The sequence below is a fragment of the Xiphophorus hellerii genome, chromosome 9 (genome assembly GCF_003331165.1).
Source record: "Xiphophorus hellerii strain 12219 chromosome 9, Xiphophorus_hellerii-4.1, whole genome shotgun sequence".
Lineage (NCBI taxonomy): Eukaryota > Metazoa > Chordata > Actinopteri > Cyprinodontiformes > Poeciliidae > Xiphophorus > Xiphophorus hellerii.
In genome coordinates, this window is record NC_045680.1 from 2,057,073 (window position 1) to 2,073,857 (window position 16,785).

At 40.8% G+C, this 16,785-nt stretch overlaps 1 protein-coding gene across 2 annotated transcripts in view; it reads right to left on the bottom strand.

The window, feature by feature from the left end:
* The window catches only part of syde2 (synapse defective 1, Rho GTPase, homolog 2 (C. elegans)), a 55,393-nt gene that overhangs the window by 22,162 nt on the left and 16,446 nt on the right, over positions 1 to 16,785 (bottom strand). For both annotated transcript variants that reach the window (XM_032572430.1, XM_032572431.1), the window contains exons 4-5: positions 12,128 to 13,260; positions 5,244 to 5,370 (exon numbers count right to left, since the gene is read on the bottom strand). In XM_032572430.1, coding sequence (XP_032428321.1) covers positions 5,244 to 5,370; positions 12,128 to 13,260 — 1,260 coding nt within the window. The remainder of the gene's footprint in view (positions 1 to 5,243; positions 5,371 to 12,127; positions 13,261 to 16,785) is intronic.

The following is a 16,785-nucleotide window of genomic DNA, read 5'->3' on the forward strand; positions in this document are numbered from 1 at the left end:
AGTGTGACCATTTTTTGGTGGCGACTTTTTTTTTGGCCAGGCAGTGTATATTTTAATATTCATTAATACCCACAGCGCATTGGCACATCAGAACCTGGCATTCACAGTTCTCATTTTCTCTGCTCTTTGGGATCCAGCCAATTGGCATCGAGGGTGCTGATTGCACTAATCTGCAAATGTTAAAAAATAATTGGTTGCACAAATTGGACATCTGAGAGTATTTTTCATAAGAATCTTATGATTTCTTTTTTTTTTTTCAACTTCTGAAAAATTCTGCTCAATGCTGTCACTGCAGCCATAACAGATTGTGATCGTTTGTCCTTCTCAGTGCTGATCACTGGGGGAACTAACAGAAGAAAAAAAAAACGATAGTTCTTGCAAATGCAAAGCAAAGTTGCTGCTTGGTAAACTCTTTCAACCAGCATCTTTGTATTTAGAATCATCAAAATTGAAATGTTAATGTTTATATGTCTTACCGTATAACTTGTGGAGCTGTGTATATACTATTCTTACTATTTAAGCAGCGCAAATGTTTTTAGTTTTTGGTCAACAATCTTGTAAGTTGACCTGAACCAGACAACCTTTAAGGACGTGGGCTTTGACCCGTTTCAAAACTGCTTACACTTCTAGACTTTACTAAATTATTTACAAACACCAGACATAAAAAACACACTTAACTATAATGTATTTCTGAAACATCTGCTAAAAATCAACCTGTAACCAAACAAAGCAGAAATCATATCAGCCCTTGTATCACAGGTAAACAATCAATCAGCTGGGAAACAGCTGGGCCAGGCTTTAACAGCGCTCCAGCAAACAGACTGAAATCTTCATTAATTATCACCTCCTGTGCCCTGTGAGCCAGCACATTTAATAACCTGGCTCACTTCCATTAATGCTTCATGTCATTGCCTTAGTCATATGTGATATGAATGAGCAACATTTGATAACATCAATAAAAGCTACATTCATTCCCCTAAATGTCTCCCAGCGCTAGTTGATTTCCAAACCAGATAACCGATGAACAAACATCTTCCCGGTTCTCCACTGACAGCGTTGATGAAAAATTCAGTCAGAAAATAATAATCAGACTGATTCATCAAAGGAAGTCAAACTGGAAGCAAAATAATCCCATCTGTTTTCATCCATCCAACTCATTAAACTGAACTTTTTTTCATCGTTTAGGGAAGTAGGCAAACCAGATCTAATGAGAATTACCACACAGCTTGTTTTTCTTCCATTCAAATGGAAACTCCTGCATGGCAGATCTTCTGACCTCCCCTCTGCTCCGAGATAGACTCAACAACAAGCAGCTGGACTGTTTCAAACCTAAACAACCTGACTATTTCCTCGCCTTACATAACATCTTTGAAGCCATTTCATACACGTTGCTGTTTCTGCAATGCTGGAAAAAACAAAAAAATCCCTGGAAGAGTGTGTACGTGTGTGTATGCACAGGTACTCGGGTAAAATGAGGAGAACACAGCCATTCAGGTAAATCATTATCCTGACGTGTGTTTACTTTAGTGTCTTAGACGCTGCTGCAGCCTGAGCACACACACGCACACACACACACGCCCCCCAACCCCCCACACACGCAACCACACTTACAACACCTTGATGAGGAACACATGAGGTCAGTCAGGGGCTCACTGGTGAACAGGTGTGTCTACTCTGCAGGTGCTTCACCGTCCTTCTCAGCCAAGCTGACAACAAACACCCACCGGCTGTGATTGCTCTTATAATCAAGCAGTTGGCGTTTGGCATGTCAGCGCTATTAATACACTCTGTATGTGTATATATATCATGTGTATACACATTATGATATGTATATACTGTATATATACACACATTATGATAGGAACTAGATGTACGATCCACCTTCTTCACTTCCAATACGATACAGAGTTCTGAGGTTCAGCCGATCTGATATAGAAAAGCTGACTTAAATTGACTTAAAACGTTTCTTTTTTAAAACATAAACATACGTATATCCACTGCATAACAAATTTATCTGATATCTCTGCACCAGTACAGCACACTTAAATACACCAATAGATTCACAAACTTGGTCAACATCTAAAAACACAACTTTAACAACGTAAAATAAATAGTAAAGAAACAGAAACTGACTAAAGCAACAGGTCAAACATGTAAAAATCAACTGCAACAAATGTTCTTTCAAATGGTTCAAAAAGTATTATTAGGAATTCTAAATATAATGTAAAATACATAACAAAGCATGATGTCCTTCAGAGCACAAAACACAGAATTAGACTGAATTGATCTGTCCTCATGGACCAGACACATTGTCTCCAAAAATCGATTTTTTTAGATTTTTAAATTCAGATAATAATGTTGAATTGGTGCATATGTAGCCACCTTCATCTGACTCATCTGTTGTATGTACTCTGCGTTGTGTGCAATTGGTAAAAGGAACCAGCAGACGAGGACCCTGGCTGTATTGCTGCAGCAGGGCAGGTTTATTCTGTTTAAAACAAGAATATTTTCAGCACAGCAGTTCTTGGGCTCTGGCTTCCCCACACACACCTCTCCCCAGCGCAGCTCGGCCAGAACTGAGGAGGGTGGCGCGAACACACAGGATATGACGAAACAGGAAACAAGAAAATAAAAGTTTCTCCACCAAAATAAAATACAATTCAAAAACCAAGAAAAACAAATATACACAGATAATGAAGATGGATTTGGGGTGAAATATAAACATGTTTACACACTTGCTACACATATCTTCTAGGACCAAGACATATGTCTGCAATCAAGACAATTCTTTAAAACTCTTAAATTGAGCCTTACATGCTTAACTTTTCCACAACCCCAAATGTGCCACCAAACACTACAAGGCACACGATGCATTAGGGCATGGCTCTACCTTTGACCTCTTGTTCAAACAAAGCAGAGGGTCACTCCTCCTGTCAGTGCTGCACTCAGCACCCCGTCCAGAAAACAAATGGGGATTTGTTCTCCATCTTAACCCCCCCCCACTGCTGAGCACACCCCCACAGTACTTGGGGGTGGGTTGAGGTGTGTGTCGCTGCCTCCACCAATCACACGGAGAATCTCTACATAGTGGTTAGCTCAAAATTTCCACGGAACTATTTCTGTAACTCTGGAACAGCTGCACTCCTGTACTATGAGGTGATTTATTATAAATATATCCTGAATTAGTTCTTAATTTCTGACCCGCAGTTTAGGAAACAAATCAACGGCCACAGAGCCGACCTGCCGCTCTCTGTAAAACACTCTCTTGCTTCCCTGGCCTGCCCAGAGTTCAGCTAATCCCCCATGCGTGAGCCAAATACCATCTGTGTTTGTTCGGTAACAAAGGGGGCACTTGTTAATGACTTTCCATGTCTTCACTGGAGTACTGCCGATGGTGGGGGGCAAAGCGGAGAAGGAGGATGAGGAAATGGCAAATCAGTCAAAACTGTGCAGGAACTGTGGCATGATGGGAATCCATCAGCTGGTTTCTGGGTTCAGGGTTTATGACAACAAATTGTCCTAATTAATGTCCATTTCACATGCTTTCACTAAGGATTTCATTCAAACACAACAATTTGACACTGTTATCACCTGCACTCCCTAACAAATCAAGAAAAAAAATCTTGTTCATATTATCTTCTGTAATGTAGGAAATAAATGTGAAAATGTGGTATTTTCTTTTACTATTAAAGAATGACAGAATTATTATTATCATACTTTTTTATACAGTACTTCATTAAACAGAGAAAGATGCAACTGCTTTTCCATGAATGCAAAGTTGTATATGTTGTTGATATAACAACAAACAAAAAAACAACAACAAAATGAACAAAAATAACTATTTTTCATGCTGACCTGTTGCGGATACTTCTTTTGTATCTTTATACTGATGTTAGGATTGGGATATGAAACAAAGGATTTGATCTGAAACAGTGTAGGTCCGTGCTCTGAGCATGTTTTGCAAGCTTTGAGTTGAACTCTGACCCCTAGGATAATCCCTTTCACTGCCAGCGCTTTTAAATTAGCCGTGTGACACGCCACTCCTCCGAGCTCGTCCACACGCTGCTCACTTGATGGCCTGGAGATTAGTTTTATAAACCTTAATTAGAACATAGCACAGGTTTATAATATCAGCGTTGGGATAGTAAAATTAGACAAATTTCAAACAAATCTGAAATTTAAAAAAAACAAAATAATTAATATAGTAGAAGAAATATAATAAAGCAAGATTATGACCCTTTGATCATCGCATCATGTATCAAACCCCAACATCTCTTCAGTTCTATCAGCCACAGCAACTCGCTTGGCAGAGCAAATTTAGGCAGCAAGCAAAAACCAACAATCCTCGATGGTGCAGGGCCTTTTTTTCCAGCCCGTTCAACTGTTAACTGTGTTCTTTGCTCTGCCTTGCAACTGCATGTGGATCAAAGCAGGCATGATGGAACGACGCCTAAGCGAGGCCTCTTTCTAAAACCAACAGCAGCTTCTACAATACCTACTGGTTTCCATGGCCTTCCTCCACAGGAAAAGAAAGTCATGACTCAAGTCATTTTCTACAATCTTTTCTGCTCCCTGAGCTGATGAACTCAGAGATGTTCTTCAATTGCCTGACTCTGTTTTATTTTAAAGTAAAAAAAAAAAAAAAAAATTAAGAATAAAAGTGGTATTGTCAATTGTGCCTTACTTCAGCCAAACTGTAGGACAACAAAAATCCTCTCAGTCATGGCAACCATGGAGGGGACAGTCCATTACAAGTCCAAACCTACAAACTTGATGGAGAAAGAATGACCTGAATGTACAGCCGGGTTTGATCTGTGTGTTTGGGGGTGTGTGTTTTTGTGCTTCCCTTCAGGCACTGATCTATATGTCGACTGCTGGAATGCTTTTATTACTAACATCACGCACACACACACTGTTAGAAGTGCACATGTGTGACGGCCACACCAGTTCAGACAGAACGTTTACCGATTGTGATCAATACTAAACCCAGACTCCGACAAATGAAAGTCTCATTAGTTTCATTTGTAGATTCACTGGAATCACTTTTATCAATCACTGCGTATTTCACCTCAGTGATTTCAAGTCATTAGGTCACATTGTTCTAGTTACAGTTACACTGTGGTAAAATGTGATTGATATTCTAAAGATTCCCTGTATGTGCTTGAATAACAGAGTTCCCTGATTAGACAGGGTCCAGTGTGTGGATGCTGCGTCGTGTTTTCCGCTCCAGCTGATCACGTTACCTGTGATGACGTTGATGTCAGGGAACATGCTTTCACACAGCTCCGCGCCTTGGCTGTTTCTCTCAAATGCTTCACGCAGCTCCTTCTTTACGGCTGCGGAGCCACACAGGCGATACAGACCCACCACCTGGAATCACAAACACACAGAAACATGCTAGTCAAATATATAATTCATAGCATTTCAGATACTTTTATCAGCTTTAATCAGTATTTCAACAATGAAGATTCCCACTTCTCTCTGTGAAATGACTCTGATAAGCTTTGATAAGCTAAAGTTTACAACAATGTTTTTAAAAATAAATACAAATTGACTGATTTATCACTATTACCTCTTACTGTTTTGTGTTTGAAATCAAATGTGTTGCTACTTTTTTAAAGACTGAGTTATTGTCCAGACTGGGAGTTTAAGAATAGAATGTACCATAAGTTACAAGTAAAGTCCAAACAGATAACTAGATCTCGACTGACACATTTTACTTCAAATTGGAGCCACACCAATGTTTTGTTAATGTATTTTAAAGCCACACCTCAAGTATGCTGATTTCCTCAGCATCATGATGGGAAACTCAAAGGTAAATATCTGGTTCAAACCCATGAAAAGTGGTAGGGACATCATAATGACAGATGATGGGTAATTACTATGCATACTGCCACTGCAACATTTTACACTGATATTATTATTGTGGCCTTTTTTAATGTTGTACTCCTATACCTTTGGTCTTCAACACCCTCAGGCTCTGTAGGTAACTAATCTGTATTCATACAAAATTCAAACAAGATGCTATGAGAGCAATGAACTGGAGATTAGTGATTCGTTTCTCATGACCTTTGAACAAAGTCAGAAATACCAATCACCTACTTTGATGCTGATAAAAATTTCTCACAGTTAATAAAAGCTATTCGTTGCAGCTGTCAAAGACTTGAGCTTAACAATTTGCAACAAATTGCGATGTATTCTTTGTCTCATCTCTACTTCTTATGCAGTATTTATTATTCTGCTGCCTAGTTTTACAATAAAATATTTCTAAAAAATTTGCATTTGATGGGATTATCACTACAAGAAGGAAAGTTAATAGCTCTATGCTCAGATCTTAAGAGCAAAACTACCAAACACATTGTCACAAACATTGTTCACCTAAAAATCTATTTTTATCTCATGTAATTTTCAAGATCTAAAAATAACAAAGACAATGTCACAAACATTGTTCATCTAAAAATCATTTTCACCTCATAGCATTTCTTATCACTAATAAGAAATGCAGTTAGCAAGCTTTTTAAATTATCACTATATAAGTTATGTACCAAGATAATAATTATGTACAGAACCTTAGAGGCACAAAACATGTTCCAATAAATAATTTTGTAACGGCAGACGTTATGGGATTCTTTCCTGATGTCAGTGACAGCCGTCAAGATGTTTTACTCTAAAAGGACAATTTCAGAATAAATTTTAATGCTAAACAGCAAACGTAGCAGCATCACATTTAAAAGTGCCAGAGTGGGTAAAGTGACGAGGTAATGTGAGTTACACAGTAACAACCCTCTACAGTGAGTATTAACTTACACTGGGCCCCATGAGCTGAAACAAGCAGTCTGAATTTCCATCACATCACACGACAGTTCGCTAAAAACTTAAATAAGAGACCTTCTGATAGAAAGTGGACAAACATAAAAAGGCTCTCAGTCTCATAAAAGTGCCACATCTTTTTGACTGAGTGTGTCAAAGCTGATCTCCTATAAGGACCAAGGTGAAAACAGAGCATTAAAAATGCAAGCTATGAACCATTTTTGTTTCTTTACCTAAGCCTCCAGACTGTGACCTAAAGGGACTGGAGACATCTGATAGCTGAAACTTGGCACCGCTGCTCTCCTTGTTATGCTGGGATTAGGTCTGGCTGCAGACATACCATAATTTCTCCTACATGTGTCTGTCTGGTATGTGGGATTGCAGGCCAACTGGTGTGGTTGCCCCAGTAACGTGTTAAGTCAGTGGGCTGTGAATGGCGGGTCGAGTCTGGTTGTGCGCACACCAAGACACACACAAACACACACTGCCAGTCTTTCCGGGCTCCAGCGTAGGAGCAGTACCATGTCTATCTGTCCCAACAGAGCGACTGCTGCTAAGCTGCCCTCGCAAAACCCAGTGGCGATTTTCTAAACCTCACACGAGAGCGAGAGAGAAGGACAGATTAGGGATTTGGCTTTGTGTGCAAGTAAATAAAAGTCACCCCACACAATGAACAACAAGTCCATTCAGAAATAAAAAACATGGTGTCTCTCTTTGAGTGCAGGCAGAGAACAGCTGTTAGCAGAAAAGAGGGGCTTGCTCTTATGCTCTGTGGCTGCCGGGCAACACAACAGGCGGCACCGGGCAAGACCTATTTGTGGAAAAAGCAGGCACAATGACCTCCAAACAAAATGAGCTGAAAAGGAGAGTGGATGTCAATGATGTAGAGTATTTTCCTGCTCTGAGATCAGCTGTAAGATTTAACTTAATAAGGAAGGAAATTTCACCAAATGTTTCACCAAGTTTGGGAATTTCTTTCCTCATCTGGCAGGAGGAAATGATTTCCCAAAATGCAGTCATAGGAATGTGTGTGTCACAGGAGATCCCTGTAGGACCGCCAGTCATGCTAACTTTATCCAATGAGGAAATGGTTTGGGACAGCTACATATCCAAGCATTGTGACAAGTTCTTAATATTCACTCACCAGGCACTCACACCTGCTGAGTTACTTGTTAACTAGCAAAACGCTCTCGGTTTTACAGAGAATGATTTGGAAAAGAGAGCTGGAGCTGAGTGCATGAAATGCCTAGTTGAAGTCAGAGGTCAGAAGTGAATCGCCAGACTGGTATAGGAAGACAGCAATGCAAAAGCAGCTCAAAAAGTACTTTTAGCAACCAAGAATACCATCTGTTTGAACCACAACATGTTGAACCTTTAAGCAGAAGGTTTGACTTGGAACAAGGTCCAACATAGTTCCAGCTGCTGTATGCTGAGAACAAGAAACTGAGAGCTACAACTAAACAGAGTCGCCAAATTTAAATAGCAGATTTTAAAAATACTGACTGCTCTCGAGCTCAGCTCTAACATTCAGATGGTAGAATCAGAATTGTGTGCAAACAGTACGAAACTGTGAATCTCTCCTACATTAATCTTTTTATTTTCTGATGGTGGAAGTACACTGGTTTGTGCGCAGACTTTTGATCCACTGACCGAACATTGTTTTAAACAAAACAGTCTACATGAATATTGCTGTTAACCATGTCCATCCTTTACAATGAGAGTCTTCCAGCCATGATGTGAAGCTAAAAAGTCAATTTTGCATAGTTAGTCATTAACACCATAATATATTTGCCCACCTGGGGCAACGGTAGTCAGAGTTCGTTCTGTAGGCGGTGGGTTGCTGGTTCGAACTCCATCTGTCTCAGTCATTGTGTCCTTTGGTAAGACACTTCACCCACCTTGCCTGCTGGTTTTGTTAAGAGGGTTCAGTGGCACTGGCACATGGCAGACTCACTGTGGCCACAATGTAGCTCACCACCATCAGTGTGAACATGTGTGAATGAATGAATGAATGAATGACTGAATGTAAAGTGAAGTGCTTTGGGGCTTCTTCTGGACTTGAATAACCAGGCAGCATTTGTTTTACCAGTGTTTGATTGAAATCAGACTTTCAGATCAATACTACACTGATTATGCATACAGGCCATGGTAAAATTTGCCTTGTATTTTTCAAATCTTTACTATGAAGTCTCTCGTCTTTGGAAGTTTGCACATGCAGGAATCCCTTGCTCCCCTCCTCTCCTCTGGTCAAGCTATCAGATCATCTGGAGGGAATCTGAGGTGCTATCAAGACAGTCAGAAAATACCATTTCTCCTGCAAGTCCTGGATCTGCCCCAAGGCCTCCTCCCACTAGGACACTTCTACAACAAGCTGGTAAAGAATATGGCCAACAGGCATCCTAACCAGATGATCAAACTCCCTCAGATAGCTGAGTAAAACGAGCAATAATTCCTCTCTGAATCTATCCAAATACCTCAGGTACTAACCCTTATAGACACCCAAAAAAGGTTATTAGTCTTTTGTGAAGCCTTGAGGGTGGAACAATGTGTTACCTTCTCTCTGCGTCAGTATTTGTTTAGATATGGGCACTGAAGGAACTTGGTCAGAATTAAAAGTGGATGGTGGTTTGTTTTACGTCACAACCTCCTCCAAATCATACACATTCGTGACAAAGTCAGGTTAGCAGAAACAAAACAGCAGCATTTTTTCTCAGGCATTGGGGCTGGATATGATGATTGAAAAGGGGATTGGAGCAATGAGTGCTGCAGAAGAACTGATGATTAACCATTCAGCACCAAGAGTGAGTTTGACGCCAGTATGAAGCAGTTGTCAAGCTGTTTGTATGATTTGTTTGTCTCTTTAATTAATGCTTATACCACAGCTTCCTACTGTAAAAAAACCTTTAATGTTGTTCCTCATGGTTTTATGGTAAGCCACCTGCTTACACCATCAAATCAACCGATTGCATAAACCACTAACAACTCAACAGAGTATTATATTCTTAAGAACTTTACTTACTGTCAAAATTTTATGCTGTATCTACAAAAGAAGTGATAAAGCTCCCTCAAGACTCTGGTAATTTCTCTGCACACTCCACATCTAAGTACAACATTCTCAATCATATATGTCGTGTATGTGAGTTGAGTCAAAAAGCTTCTTCTAAGACTGTCTTTCAGACATACATAACTCCATTCTTTGACACAGGTACCCTCTGAAGTCTTTTCAAAGTACCAGCACTCATCTAGGATCTTAAAAGCTTAGAAAAGCCTCGAGGACACACATTTCAACAAGACTATCAAAAGAGAGCGGCGGCATAAAAGACACAAGCAAATGTGAATTTTGAGGGCAAAAAAACTGCAAAAATTCCCCTGGAATGTGGTGTCGACCCCAAGCCTAACCTCTGTCTGCTTGCCATGCAGAAGACCCCTGAAGTTGATTTGAGACTAATGAAAAAGAGGCAAAAAAACAAGAGGATGGAGGAGAGATTAGAGGAAGCGCTGGGAGCGACAGCAGACAAACATGTCAGACTTAGAAATCCACAGACAGGAGAGATAAATAGATAAAACTCAGAACCGGGAGGTTAAAGTCATAAAAACAAAGAAAAGAAATCTGACCCGACATATTTAAAAGGTAATGGTAATGTTAGAATTGTAAAAAGTTAAGTCGGGTGGGCACAAAAAACTGAGACTTTATCTTTGTGAGGCAGAAAACAAGTGCCACAACCTGAATGAGGAATACTGGGGTTTCCAAAATGACTTACCCAATAAAAATGAGTGCAAAATCCTTAAAGTTTTTCCTATAAGACAGACTAGAAGACCCCAAGACTCCACTCTCTAGTGTGTGTCAAAATCTATGGTCTTCATCTGATAATTTTCATCAGTTTTTATTGTTTGAAACTTTACAGTACAGTGGACTATCGATATGGACAGGTTTATTGTAGCCATTTACTGACTCATGAAGATCAACACACATACGTCTTACTTGAAAGATAAAATTTTCTTGTCTTATGGTTAAGGAAAATGGATTTCTGTGTTACATCATATTTTGTATCCCAGGGAAACAGGAAATCATATAAAATCATACAATGAATTCTTGCCAAGGCAAGACATCTAATGAGAGTAAAACTTCACACATGCAAATATAATTAATCTTCATTGTAAGCAACTCCCACTGAAGCTACAGCTGTTCAGTCTTTAAATCCCAGATATGATGAAGAACCAACAATCTGATTTCTTTACATGAATCCAAAACTGATTATTTTCTTTTAAGCTGCAACAAACATAAAACTAAATTCATCCTCAACAAATAATATATTAGGGATGTTAATCAGACTGAACTGCACAACCACTTGAGATCCCTGAGATCACAACACCCAGCTGTTCAAAGCAAAAATCCAACACTAGTTTTTCTCTAAGATTTTACATATATTCAACTCAAAACACAATATAATGTACAATACCATGAGATTGATTATTTTTACATTATTTTAAGAAAGTTTAGAATATCAGTTGCTGATATCCACAAGAATCCTCGTATCCCTTTTCGTCTTTGCCACATCAGTGTCTTAATTCGTCCATATGTCTCTTCACTGAATAAAGCAGTTGTGTTGCCCATGGCAACAACTCTGTGACATTATGAGTGCTGCTTTTTGATTCATTCAACATCATTAGTGGCTGCAGGGCGAGCATTCATCTCACAAAACTAAAAGGATGTTGTAAATCCGAAGTTATTTCTCCAGCTGCTTTTATAGTCTGTGAACATCAAAAACGAGATACCGTCTTCGATTTGAGAAGGGCTATTTGTTGTTTGACTGCAGCTTTCTTCAGATTTTCAAGCAAAGCAAGATATGTAAGTGAAGAGAAAACCTCCAAAGTAAGGCCACTCTGAAGGCTTCCTGATTGAATGTCTGAACTACCTAGTTTTGAACAGAGCCAGAATGCAGGGATGACAGCGCTCCTCACCTGTCCAGGATCTTGTTCTTTCAGTCATGACGCAGAATAACATACAGTAAATTCAGAGATTTCCTTTTTGGCTGAGCTCATTATTCACCACAATAAACCAGAGAAACTCCTAGATTACTGTAGACGAGGCCCTGAGTCATCTTTTCGTCCCTTCTCCATCCTACCATCACTCAGATAATTGAATCCTTCTGGATAATCCAAATGCACTTAAAACCTCAGTCTTCAATGCCCCTAAACTTTAGGTGAGAAAGTAATAAGGCATTTAATTATAAAACAAACAATTAAAAGTGCCAAAACTGGTCCCAGTTAAGTAAATGGAAAACATCCATGGTCAAAAACATTCAAACACACTTACTTGGCAGCCTCTTCTCTCGATCTCGTTGATGCACTTGTATATGATAAGTGGCACCATCAGCCCGGTGCTCTCCCTCTCCACTACCCGCCACGCCTCCACTCCAAACACCTGCGGCTCTCTGTCTCCGTCTGGCCCGCCGTCCAGCGAGTTCTGCCACTGTTCCATGAGGTTCAACTTGACGTAGATCAGCCCCCGCGGCTCCAGCTTCACCGCCAGCTGGTGGGTGCGTGTCACTCTGAAGAGTGCAGGCAGCACCACCGTTCCATGGCAGCAGACACGGTTCCGTTTTGGCGTGGGTTCCCAACTGAACACCACCAGCTTGAGGTGCTGGGCGTTCTCCAGCTCAATGTTGAAGGTGTGATCCATATCCAAGAACGATGTTCGACAGGTAAGAAGTGCGGTTCGTGCTTTGTTAACCGAGTCAACCTGGATTGCACAGTAAACATCTCGTGAGTCGATGCGTGGAGGTTTGAGGTCCTCAGCACCATAAAAATGGAGGCTCATCAGTCCAGAGATGTACTGGCTGCACTTGGGCTGATCTGTGAAGCTGTAATGGCGAAAAGCATCAATGTCCAGCTCGGTGCCATTGAGTCTAGAACTTCCTCCCTCAGCATCCTTGCCTTTTCCACTCTTCCCCTCGGCAGATCCATGTTTGCCAGATTTGGCAACCAGCTCCGGTGAGTCACCATCACTGAGGTAGCCGCCTTTGCTGGCCGACTTTGAGCTGCCATTATTCTTCTTCTTGTTGAAGCTGTGTTGTGTTGAAACGCTGCTGTCCAGGTGGTAGCGGGAGATCACGTTGCGGCTCGCCGGCCCACCTCCGGATGGGGCTAACCGAGGCGGACCAGAACTCTGGGTGACGGTTTCGGACCCACTGCCGGTGGCCCGGAGAGAATGGGCCCTTGGCTCTAGCTGACTGTTTCCATTGCTACTTGTGTTGCTATTTTGGGTCCCTTTGACGCTGAGCTTTCGGCTGAGTTCGGGAAGCTTCTTCATCTTCATGGAAATCTTCCTGACTGTTCGTGGGGACTTGATCTTGTCTGGGAAGGACCAGTTGATGGAGCTGCTCTTCTTGGTTGGGTTTGGGCTCGAAGGAGGTGAGAAGCTAATGACATTGGGCAGGTCAAGTCCATCTGAAATGGAAACAACAGAAGAAAAGAAATCCAAATTAATTGTAATTCTTATAAAATATCTATAAGAAAATCAACAAATGGACACCCATCACATACAAGCTTCCCAAATCACTATGGCTAGTGCTTTCTGTATGTAAGTTTAACCTGTTATCACAAGTAATTACACACTGTCTCAAGAAGACAGAAAGGGGAAAAGGATGTAATACCAAAGGAAAGGTATGCAGGAGCCATAAATTACAGTCTACGCTACACCGTTATGGCATATCATCATATGATTAGGTGTACATGCAGCCCAGTAATCCAGTGGTAAACACAATCCCTGTGCAACTCTTTATATAAACATTCAACACAGTATAGTACTGTTAAAGTCTCCATATGCAAAGCTAGACAGTCAACTTCAAAGAAAATGTGTAGAAAATAATTTTATGTCACTTCTATTGCTTACAAAACTAGAAACGCCCCTAAAATATTAGCTGGAGTTTATTATCAGTGACCAAAACAGACCCCGATCAGTAGGTTGTAAACAATTTTCTTTAAATTAGTGTACCCACCGTAAACAAGAGCTGACAGGCTGCACTCAAAATAACACATTGGTAAATTAAGTTTGAAAATGACCATAACTAACACAGTCCAAGGTTAAAGATTGTCCAAAATAAAATTATTGGGATTTTTCTGATGTTTTTGTTCTTCTCAGTCATTAATTTCTTCAGCTAACAACAGAAGTCTAATGCAAGCACAGTCACAGGAGAAGACAACAAAAACTGGTGTAGTTCTAAATCAGAAAATTCTCGTGGGCATGCGCAAAGTGGGCATATAAAAATTTGTTTTAATTATCTGCAGGCTATCCAAATCCACCATATTGGAATTCAGTCTTAAAATGTATGTTTTTCTCATCAAACCTCAGTTCATTTGTGGACGAGAAGTCCAACCTGAGCAGAAATGTTTTATTTTACAAAATATCCTTCTTAGTTATTGTGGACTGAAAGTAGGAATACATTTCTGATTATTCCTAGTTTGTTCAGATTTTCTGAGAGGGCGAAAGAACACAGAGAGATATAAAGTAGAAAGCGAGCCAGGCCCTGCCAATTTCACCAGCTCTAGTTTCAGAGGAGACCTGCTGTGCTATTCTAGGGTGCAGGCATGGAGAGTAAAAAGACTGAGGTGCAGCAGGATGTGGAGAGGGTAAGATGGGGAGCACTAGTGGGTCAGGGTGTAGCCCTGCAGATCAGGGACAAAGGCGCCCCTTGTCCAGGCACTCAGAGGTCTGGAGGGTCGACTGCAAGGCTGGCAAGCTGGCTGGTAAACGTACAAACACGGCTTTTCTCTCAGATTCCTCATCAAGCCCCCTTTTAGATGGGTGGAGTGGTGTCTGCCTGTCACAGCGCCCTGCCAGTAATCCAGACAGAGGGGCTCTGAAAATGGAGAATATGGGCGGAGGACCCTGGAGGAGCAAATTTACCTAACAACATCTGGGGAGGGGTGCAGTACACAAAGAACTACAGTCAAGGCTAAAACAAGGAGAGAGAGTACTAGAATCAGACAAAGCTCACTCACAAATTTCAAGTATTTTAAAGTGACCAGCCAAAGATCTCAAGAAACATAATTTGCACAAAAGCAGCTATTTTAGGTACTTTCTACAAAAATAATTTTAGGAAACTGCAGAGAATTATTACAGTAGCTCACAAAATAGCAAGGACTGTCCTAATCTTATTGCAAAAATACTAAATTAGAATTAAAAGATTCTACAATTTACTGACTTGTGGGGAAAGAGTACACACTTTAGATATAGTAAACACTAAAATAAACCTTTTATCAACTTGTAGGCTATGTATGATATGTGCTGTTGATAATTGTAAATTATTAACAATAAAAGTGTTTTGAGGAGTAAACCATAGAAATTCACTGTTAACCAGAATCACCTGGTTTTCAGCTTGTTTGACTTGGATGTGTGACTGGTGAGTCAAACATTAAACACACTGGACATGAGAATTACCAGGTTGACAATAACCCTCCACACAAGTTGTAATTCGCCAAAGCAAATATTTTTAGTATTGTGATGCTAGTTTAAAGCATTGCCAACGGTAGCAACCAGAGGAACTCCCAGAAAGAAGTTACTTTATCATCACAGCTCATTCTCACGCCCTCTGTCCTCTTGGATTTACTGTTTTAAGGTGAGTCTAATGACGACTGCATTGTTAATAGTTTTGACTCTACACACACGCACACGCGCGCATACCCCCACAGGCTGGGTGCTTTGTAGCCTTTGGACTTGTGGCAGCAGCCAGCAGAGTAATGTGACACCTACAAGCTGAGGTTCAGGGGCGATGGTTTGACACTCAACCCTCCAGGGCCATGTTCCGAGGTCAAAAGGTCAAAAGGTCCACATTCCGCTGGGTGTCACCTAAGCCGTGTAACTGTGCCCACCCCCAACATTTACTATGCACTCCAGTCCCTACATTACTGTAACACAAAGAGAGAGCGCATTTATAAAAAAAGAGCACACACACGGGGTGCCTGAGGGACCCCGCTGCCCCCTCAGGCACCCGGCATCTGACAGCCTTTAACAAAGGCCAGGAATTTATGACCCTGATTTTTCACCGCACTAGCATTAAACAGGTGCAGAGTGAAGGCGTGCACCAAAGTTACAAACTAATCATTTGTTTTTGTGTTATTCCATCACAAAACAAATTGCTGCTGCAGCCCACGCCAAGACGGTCATATAATCTCAGCTGTCATTTGATTAAGCATGTGTGTGAGAAAGAAAAAATGAGCAAAATGAGCCTGAGCAAACTTTGATAAGCCTTGAGGGGAGACAACAATCTGCTGCTCCTGACTGCCCACCTGTATCCACTTGCATGTCTGTTTTTGTACAAGCTTGTCAGCCAAAAGTGTGTGAAATGTAAAAACAAAATAGGCCAGGGTGTGTGCTGACAAACATGGCAAGTGTAAATAAAAGTGTGAATGACATGCTGGCGCTGTAGTTTCTTCTCTCGGTGACTGGGACACCGCCGTGAGCTGAGCTGCCTCCTCTTCACTCAGCTCTGGATATTTTGGTTCTGGATGGTTTTTTATTGGCTGCAGAAGTCTGGATGTTGAACTCCAGTAGTTATCAAAAGCCCTGCCTAAATAACCAAGCATGCATTGCGGCTTGTTAGAACCCTGCCAAAGTGATACTTGCAGTATATGACTCAACTTTTTTATACTACTGCGCCAATTTCGCCCCTGCTGTAAATCAACAAAGTGAGTGGGTGCTAATTCTGGTCAGCAATGTGAGAAAACTTACAAGGTTATAAACATTTGCAATATAATGACAAACTGAAGACAAGCCCACATTTAACTGCTTCCTCACTACGTTAAATGAATAGTCCTGTCAAAAATGAATGACAACATCTTCTCTTGGGAAAGAAACAACGATAAGGGAACAATAAATCCATATTCACTTTATACACCACTTTAAGTGAATCATATCCTGAAGAGATTAGCATTTTAGTGTCATAGTCACTCTGAGAGGCTCACTAAGTGATT